This window comes from Protobothrops mucrosquamatus, unplaced genomic scaffold (genome assembly GCF_001527695.2).
Source record: "Protobothrops mucrosquamatus isolate PMUCROS unplaced genomic scaffold, P.Mucros_1.0 scaffold2415, whole genome shotgun sequence".
NCBI classification, from domain to species: Eukaryota; Metazoa; Chordata; class Lepidosauria; order Squamata; family Viperidae; genus Protobothrops; species Protobothrops mucrosquamatus.
This window is the reverse complement of record NW_015388487.1, coordinates 40,296-50,064: the sequence shown is the minus strand read 5'-3', so window position 1 is coordinate 50,064 and position 9,769 is coordinate 40,296. Positions and strand designations below refer to the sequence as shown.

The 9,769-nt window shown below is 46.1% G+C and overlaps 1 protein-coding gene across 1 annotated transcript in view; it reads right to left on the bottom strand.

The window, feature by feature from the left end:
* The window catches only part of LOC107295607 (importin subunit beta-1), a 74,839-nt gene that overhangs the window by 43,564 nt on the left and 21,506 nt on the right, over nucleotides 1-9,769 (bottom strand). Inside the window, exons 9-11 of the mRNA XM_015824921.1 lie at nucleotides 6,791-6,892; nucleotides 5,799-6,023; nucleotides 387-578 (exon numbers count right to left, since the gene is read on the bottom strand). Coding sequence (XP_015680407.1) covers nucleotides 387-578; nucleotides 5,799-6,023; nucleotides 6,791-6,892 — 519 coding nt within the window. The remainder of the gene's footprint in view (nucleotides 1-386; nucleotides 579-5,798; nucleotides 6,024-6,790; nucleotides 6,893-9,769) is intronic.

Genomic DNA, 9,769 nt, shown 5'->3' with positions numbered 1-9,769 from the left:
ACCCCCGCTGCCAATCCTCGACAGAAATGCTCACAACAATGAAAACCTCGGACAGAAGGAAGAGCACCGCCAGGTGGGCAGGCAGGTGTCTTGCTCGGCTGTGGCTTGGGGGGCACTTTTTTCAGTGCCATTGTAACTTCGAACAGTCACTAAGCAAACTGTTGTAAGCCGAGGACTACCTGTACTTTATCACTTTTTTCCTTTTTGGGGGGGGGGTCATCAAGCTTTTGACACCTTCCTAGGTGACTGGTGGTACTTGGATATTGCCATATCCTAAAAGTGGTACAATGGGTGAAAAGGTTGAAAAGCCCTGTTCTAAACCATAAGCCTTTTTTCTAATTTATCCAGCACTCAAATGTCTATTCAGAATAAAGATTCTGACTTACCCAGCAGACATTGGAGGCCACTCTTGGCTCTGCACTCAAGCCTTCAATTAGACACTGCAGCAATGGAGTGAGGTAAATATCATTTATGGCTGCTTCAGGTAGCAGCTCGCAAATCCGACCCACAGTCCACGCAGTTGTATCTCTGACTACTACGCTGGGATCCTTCATTAACTCTATAAGAGTAGGCATAGCCTAGGAGATAAATGGCCCATTAAGTCAATCCGTTCTAGACATCTTATGTCTTAGATAATATTCAAGGCACTTTTCAAAACCCTTATGTTTTCAATTTGTCCCTTCAACCAAAAGGGCTCAATTAGATCCCAAGCCAGGCAAGTTGTAAGGTATGTTATGTTCTGGGTTCAGACCCATGTATATTTAAAATGGAATCAATATGCTATTCTAGTAGGAGTTACCCTAAAATATTGAATAATACAATATTGTGACTAAAATATATCACATAAAGATAGATACTCAAGTTCACTGGTTTGCCATGAAATATTCAACAAGCGAACTTGAACCAATTTAACAATGTAGTACTGCTTTTGCATAACAAAACTAGCACGCAGAGTAACTTAATGAACCTTAAACAATATGCAATCAAACACTGAATATTAGCATCTAATATGCAGGGTACTGGGATTAGTTATTAATAACCAAGCAAAGTGAAGGCATGTCTGAGGGTAGAATACAAGTATAGAGGGAAGACACTGGTATAATACTAAAGATGGCAGTACTGTAGTATAGAGGGGAGAAAAAGCCTCTCACCATATGTTGTGGACATTTATTTGCCAAATTTAGATACCACCCATCTCACTCACAGTGTCATGGCCCCATCGGGACCATCAGACGGGGATGGCAAGTCTCCCCTGGAATGTTTGGAGAGGTCAGGGGCTGAGGACAATGCTGTCCCAGGCCCCTCAGGCATTGGGGGAGGTGGTCAGCCGGACAGGGAGCTGCCTGCCCTCACAAACATGAGGGAGGATCGGCTGTAGACAGGCAGTGGTGAGAGGCAGCAGATCCCTTCTGATGAGGAACAGCTGCCTCCCCCACTTGATCTGAGGGCACAGAGAGTAGAGCGGAGGCAAGCTCAAAGGAGGTTTGCAAGGCTGCTTGAGAGAAGGTCACCCTGCCCCTCCTCACGAGGAACACCTGGCTTAGGTTGACTTAAGCAGAGACCGGGGGAGGTTGTCAGGAACAATTGTTTTGTTTTGTTTTCCTTTGGCATGTACTTCCCTGGCCTTGGAAAAACTGCCTTGAATCCTGTTTCTGCCTGTGGAATTTGACCCTTGCTTGTGGACTCTTGTCCTTGCCCTGTGGACCTGGAATCTTATGTACAACTTACGGACCTTGCTTTGTGGACTTGCACCTTGTTTTTGGACTTCCTCTCTGCATTTGCAATTTGGCTCTGGTGATTACTGGCTTTGTTTGTGGAACTGTGGGTGGCTGCCTTCAGGGAAGTTTGGGGTGGAGCAGAGCCATTTGTTGTGGAATTAGCAGAGCAATAAAGGACTCTATAGAAGCCTGCCTCTGCCTAGGTGACCTGGGTCATAACACACAGAGACACTCTGGGCAGTGTACAGTTAAAAGCATATAACAACCTAAAAACCATATAAAACATGATACATCAATAAAAGGAGTCAGATAAAAACAAGGATAATATAAGTTAAAATTTAAAAGACAGGGAAGGCTGTCAATGTGCCAACCATCCCCAGGTTGTGACTTTCCAGTACTTTGAAGTACTGGAAAGAAATACACAGCACTATTCATAAAATTTTAGAAATCAAATGTGAAATGAAACCACATTTTTACTAGGAATTATTCCAAGATATATATTAAAATATATCAAAAATTACTAAGTTCATGGCTGCAAGGGCAAACTTAGCACAATACCAGAAAAGAGATGTGTTACTGAAATCAGACTGGGACTTATGGAGAACATACAGTAATCACAAAAGTAACAGTATATATTCATAACAGAAATTTGACTTAATTTAAGCAAGAATGACTGACATATATATTACATATTAAAGGTAGTCCTTGTTTAGCAATCACAGTTAGGACTGGCAACTTGGTTGTTAAACCAAGCAGTCGCTAATTGAAACTGCAACTGTGCTTCAGCTTTCCTTTGCTTTACAGACCTGCAAAGGTCATAAATGTGAGGAGTTACTTTTTCATCACTGTCATAATTGTGAACAGTTGCTAAAAAAGTCACTAAAAAGCACTACCTGTATGCAGCTAGTTAAATGTAAGCATTTACAGTACAGGTAGTCCTCGCTTAACGACTGGTTGAAGTTACAGCAGACACTCACCCCCAAAGCTACTGGTCCCAAAGTTATGGCTGATGCAGCGCTCCCCGCAGTTGTTCATCTTTACGACAGACCGCAGAGGTGCTGCAACATTCCCCCCACCTATCTTTCCTCCATCTCCCCCATCAGGTCCCTGAAGGGCTTGGACCTCTTCCCCACCCTGTCACCCACTGCACACTTACCTTTTGAAGAACTCTGGAGTGCTGCAAGATGGGTGGTGGGGAGGAGGCCCAAGCCATGTGGGGACCCGGTAAGGGAGAAAAGGCACAAGGGGAACGGGGGGGGGGGAGAAGGTATGTGGGAACCAGCTCCGATACTAGCAGCCGGTGTGCTTCTCCCCAAAACTCCTAGCTGTTTATTAGAGAGTTTTACAGGAGACTCAACCAAGATGAGAACCTTCCTTGCTCAGTGCAATATCTTCATCTGCACATGACCAGGGGAGTTCCTGACAAACAGATCACAGGTATCTCCCATTCTCAGCCTCCTCACTGCTTCTATCGCCAGATGGTCTCTTCCCCTCATCGAACACAATGACCCAGACCTGGATAACTTCCAAAACTTTCTAGCCAGTTTTGGACAACACTTTGGTGACCCCTTACAAGAAGAAACCATTGCTCAACAACTCCACCAGCTTTGCCAAGGCAACAGCACAGTGAGATCTTACATTGAAGAATTCAAATTGCTTGCCGCTGATTTGGATTGGAATGAGCCATCCTTGATTTCACAGTTCAGACATGGTCTGAACGACAAGATTGCTAACAAACTCATCCTGCAGAGCTCCCCATACACTGGATGAAATCTACATAGCCTCCATAACAATTGAATCACGTTTTGCCGGAAACCCGAGCTTGCTCCAGCCATCACTACCTACCACCTCCTCAGCTACCTGGTCCCGTCTCCACCCCCATGCACCCCAACTGTTCCTGACATAGTACATAGAACCAATGCAAATTGCAGCAGCCAGACAAGCCCCAGCCATGGAAGAACGGAAGACACAGGGAGTTAGCTCTCTGTTTCTACTGTGGAGAACCCAGAAACATGGTCAAGGACTGCCCTTCAAAACCACCCAAGAGGGAAGATAAATGTCCCAACAACTCCTTCACTACCAACTGCCTGGACTGTAAACTCCAAGACCAGGGAAATGGTGACAGCACCTCCCGCAAGAGGTCACAGGAGGGGTTCACCAAGCTTTGAAAGGGGCTTGCACACAACCTCACCAAGGTACATTGTTACGCATTGACTCTGTTCTCTCCCTCCCCTCCAATTGGGAAGTAATCTTACCTGCCCTGATAGATTTAGGAGCAACAGCTAATGTTATAAACATGGCAACAGCAGAGGAGCCGAACATTCCGATGGTTCCCTTGAAGTTCCACTTTCAAGTAAAAACTATTGATGGCCAGTTTTGAAAGCGGGTCCTATTACACATTCCACCCTCTCTCTGCAATTAACCATGGGCAACCACTCAGAGACATTAACCCTTTTCATGACTAACCATCTGGACCTTCCCAGTCTTAGGATTCAATTGGATGCTACTTCACAACCCCATGATTAAATGGAAGAAACAGTAACTTTCTTTTAACAACCCTGATTGCCTACCTCATTGAAATTGTCTGTCCAAAACACCCCACCAGTCACCCATGAAGACTAGCAGGGAGATTCCTAATCTCCCAAGCAAGTACACAGACTTTCAAGATGTTTTTTGGGAGGAGGAAGCAGCAGTTCTTCCCCCACACAGAGACTGCAACCATGCCATAGACCTGCTCCCGAGTGTGAAAATACCTGCCAAAAGGCACTACCCAATGTCAGCTAATGAGCTAACAACCTTGAAGCTATATTTGGACTCTAACTTGCAAAAAGGCTTTCTTTGACCTTTGAAATCACCAGATTCAGTGCCAACCTTTTTTGTCCCCCCAAAGCAAGACCCTAATGCCTCAAGTGTGAGTGGGAACCCCCCTTCACGTAGTCCACAATTTCCAAGCCCTGAATTTGGTGACAGTCAGAAACCACTACCCACTACCACTCATTTCAGACCTTTGGGATAGACTACAAAAGGCATGCATTTTCTCCAGATTGGACCTTTTCAATGCTTACAATCTGATTAGAATCAAAGAGGGCCATGAATACTTAACCAACTTAAATGCCAGGTATGACAAGTTTGAATACACTGTGGTCCCCTGAATCACAGCACACAGAACATGTCCAGATAGTCCTCACTAGATTCAGAGACAACCATCTCTTTGCCAAATCAGAAAAATGTCCATTTGATCTGAAACAGTTAACGCTTTTGAGGGTACTGTATCTCCATAAACAGTATACAGATGAACCCCCAGAAAGTCAGAGCTGTACTAGAATGGCAAGCCCCACACACTGCCAAAGATATCCAACGCTTCTGGGGCTTCACTAACTTCTGCAGAAAATGTATCTCTGGCTTTGCTCGCAAGGTTAATACTCTTACCCAACTCACAAAGAAAGGGGTTAGGTTTGCTTGGACTGCTGCTACACACCAGACAGTATTTGAAGAGTTAAAGCAACTTTTTGCCCAGCAACCCCTCCTTCAGCATCTTGATCCATCAAAGAGGTTTGTGGTTCACGTGGATGCCTCAGATGTCACCATTGGAGCTGTTCTTCTCCAAGACTGCAAGGAGGGAAACAGTTTGTTGCCCTGTGCCTTTTTCTCAAGAGCTTTAACCACCCCAGAACAAAACTATGATGTTTTCAACAAGGAACTCCTGGCAGTGAAATCTGCGTTCCACAGACCATAAGAACCTACATGTATTGCAACAGACTAAGTTGCTTTCTCCCAGACAAATTTGATGGAGTCTATTCATCTCACACTTTAATTTCTACATTTAGTATTTATCTGGCTCAAACAATTTACTGCCAGATGCCTTGTCACACAAACCAGAGTATTCTCAAGTGCATCACACCCCACTCAAGGCAACAATTTTGCAGCCTTGTTTCTCAGGTCCTTGTTATTTTCAGATTATGGAATATTTTAGTAAAAAAGAGACATATAATTAATATATTTACAAACCAGTTATCTACAGCTTGTAAGCCTTCATTTCAGAAGAAATATAGGCACATTGTTAGCACAAGCCTCTCTCACCTGAATGACAAGGGGTTTTAGCTGGCTAGGTTCTGGGCCTTCTAAAATGCACCCGAATGCCATGACAGCAGCATCTCGATATCGCCAGTCAGGATTTTTAATGTGTTCTTTAATGAAGGGCAAAACATGTGGGACAATGTCATCTTCACAACAGGTTGCCAGAAGCATCAGGCAGACCCCAGCTGCTTTACAGGGGTTCCAGTCATCATCATCATCACTCTCATCCTAAGTAGAGAAAAATGGGAAGAAATGGTATTCAAGATTTATTATATTTGAAATGGCTAAAATCTGATTTTATAATAAATCTGATTAGGTTTCAGGTGGGAACACTATAATCTCATAATAGACAATAGACAGCATGAAATCATTTTGGAATACTATATGGCCATGAGTAAGAAGAATTATGCATTGCCAATTTAGGAGTAAATGCAATCTCTAAGTCACAGAATTACCATAGATATTTCAGAATCTTTGTGTATAAAAAAGTTATAGGTTAAACTAAAAAAAACCTGAAAATAGAACACACGTTTCTTTCTGCAGACCAGGACATTTTAAGTTTGTTCTCAACTTTTTCACAATAATGCCAGTCCTCTCCAACCTGATGCCTTCAAGTTAATTGGATTTCAATTATCTGGCTGGAAGACCTTACAACTAAGTCAATCTCCTACAACTGTTGTAGCTTTTCTGCTGTCATGTGATTGAGATTCAGGCATTCTGCACCTGGTGTTTACAACCACTGCAGTACCTTGCAGTGATGTGATCACTATTTGCGTGCTTCACAGCCAGCTTCCAACAACCAGTCAATGGAGAAGCCAGCAGTGAAATCTTAAGTCGCAGTCACATGATGTCTTGTTTAACAACCAGGGCAGAAGTGAAATCATAAGTCTGTTGTACATGGTGTCTCACTTAATGACTATATCGCTTAGCAACAGTTGCTGATCCTAAGGACTACCTGTATGTTGGAGAACGGTGCAGACATATACATTACCTACCTGTTTTGTCAATGTTTGTGTCAGAATTGGGACTAGATATTGGAGAGCACCCTTGGCATAGAATTTACTGGTATGCTCTGGAGGCCGTCCTTGTTCTGCTGCCTAGGCAAGAAATAATACAAATGTGTTAATTTCCAGCTAAACATGCATTTGTGCTTCTTACCTATCTGAACTGAAAGAAGTATTTGTGGTTAGATTTCCTTTGAAACTCTCATGTGAACGACATTATATTGCAAGGCTGTTTGTTAATATATATTTGAATGTATGTGCAAATACATGAACAGGTAATGGATAACATAGAAAACTATTACATAAACTTGGTTAGTTATGACAGTATTGCATACAGGAGCAGATGGTGTTTGTGGAGCTCCTGATAGTCCCCCCTGAACAATATAAGAATGCGGGGGGCTCTTCCCCCCTTAACTGGCCTGGAAGCCCCTGAACCTCACCAGCTAGACAAGCAGCCAGGCAAGAAGTGGCAGCAACTTAAAGTGCAGCTACTTAGCACTGAATTCTGACTAGGAACTGATGCTGCCAGCTGCTGCATTCGGCTCAGCCGATCAGCGGCTCAAAGAATCAGCTGTTTGCTGGCTCATTTGTGGTGATGTCACTGATGGCGGTGGTGGCAAGAGTGAGGCAACAGGGACAGAGCTGGACCCAAGGCTGGAGCAGTGACTGTCCTAGAGATATCGGGAGATGCCCTGTGGGCTCACGGCCAGGGCTCTGCAAACTTCTATCCAAGCCGCACTTGCTGGGGAAACAGATTCGAGTGTAGCTGCCAGGTCGTGGTAAGAGCCGGTTAAGAACAGCAGCCTTGGCACCTGGCCCAGCTGTTTGGTGGCATTCAGGCCCAGCGGTTTGGTGGTAATTTGGAAGCAGCAGCTCTTTGGAGCCGTCCCTAAACCCCCGTATGTACCCTTCCGGCAGAGCAAACGGCAGCAGTTTGGAACCTAACCGCTCAGCGTGGTGGACGTTGGTCAGGGGCTGTGGCCACTGCACCCGGCCCAATGGGCCAGCACAGAAGACCAGCTGCTTGGTGGCTCGGACTGTGACACCTTCATGAGGGTTGGAGCCCTGGCCGGACCACCAGGATGGTGGTGGTGGTAGGCAAGTTGCGAGGGCAGAGTTGGATGTGGGATTGAGGCGACAGACATCAATGCTAGGACGGCAGCTGGCCCTGGAGTCACCAAGAGACGTCCTACGGCAGAGCCTGAAGAAGCCGTGTCCATCACCCAGGAGCCCTTGCGAGGGGTATTGGAAAGACTTGGGGAGAATCGTGGCCATCCAATGGACATTGGGCACAATAGTTTTGGTCACAAAACAGTGAGACTGAGGGCTGAAGGTATGTGGAAGTCCGCTCCTAGGGTGAGAGCCTGGAGTAAGTGTGCCTGTGTAGTTGCTTGTAGCCCCCCACCCAGAATGAGAGCTGGGTGGAGGGTTTTGGATGAATGGGCCTCCCCCTGACTGGCCAGTGAGAGGGACCAGGTTGGGACAGAGCATAGTGTTTGTTGGGGAGGGACTGTAGGGGGGGGGAGCTCTTGGCGCTGACAGCCTAAGCTATAGTGCCATGGAGGCTTCCTCCCTCATCAATCCCCCCACGATTTATGAGAGTATGGATGAGAGTGACTGGAGGGGGATGGCAGAACCCCTGGACTCTTCAAGGAAGGGGTTTGGGGGGAGGGAGAATGACCACTTTGGGGGACATAGGGCAGGACAATGCATCAGGGTAGTGACAGGCATGGGATCCTACAGGAGCCAGGGGGCAGGCCATTACAGGGGAAGACGCCCCCAATGCGTATAGTATCAGTGGTACGTTCTGGCTCCCTGAGGTCACTACCAGTTCCTGGACAGCATAACCTCAGAGGCCCTGAGGTTCGGCTGCTGATGATGAATGCCAGGTCGGTTAACAACAAGGTCCCCCCAATTCAAGATCTCATTGAGGAGGAGCGAGCCAACCTAGCATACATCACTGAGACCTGGCTGACTCCAGAAGAGGGGAGCCCTCTCGGAGATGTGTCCAGCCAGGTTTAGGGTTTGGTACCAGCCAAGACACCAGCGGAGGGTAGGTGGGGTGGCAGTAGTCATCAGAGAGTCTCTTTTGGCCTTCAGGGGCCTTGGTCCTTAAGTTTCTGGTTGCGAGAGCATGTTTCTGAAGCTGGGCTCATAGGATCAGTTGGGATTGTTGCTAGTATACCAGCCTCCCTGCTGTGTTGCAACATCCCTGCAACATCAGGACTGGCGGTGGAGTTTCCCAGACTTATGGTTCTGGGGGACTTCAACCTGCCATCCCTGGGTTCAGCCTCGAGAGCAGCCCAGGAGTTCATGACCACCATGGCGGCCATGGGCCTATACCAGATCATCACGGGCCCGACCTGGGACAGTGGTCACACACCAGACATAATCTTTTTGTCAGGTCAATGGCAATGTGAACTTTTGGGGGATGTGAGATTATCCCCCTTGTCATGGTCAGATTACACCCTGGTGTCCCTGAGAGGCTCTTATGCCACACCCCTCCACAGGGAGGCCAGACCCATTCGGTTGGTCTGCCCTGGTGACAGATGGACCCTAATAGGTTCCAGAGGGAACTGGGAGATATCCTGGGGGCTTTCCTGCACGGCACAGCTGAAGTCTTGGTAACAACATGGAATCTGAGGGCGGCTTGAGGCTTTGGACAGGATCGTGCCTGTACAGCCTCACTTGACCCATTGCTTCCGACTCCCCGTGGTTCATCTACTGCAGTGGTTCTCAACCTTCCTAATGCCGCGACCCTTTAATACAGTTCCTCATGTTGTGGTGACCCCCAACCATAAAATTATTTTTGTTGCTACTTCATAACTGTAATTTTGCTACTGTTATGAATCATAATGTAAATATCTGATATGCAGGATGTATTTTCATTGTTACAAATTGAACATAATTAAAGCATAGTGATTAATCACAAAAACAAACTGGGTTTGAAGATAAGCAGTAAGATGGAAA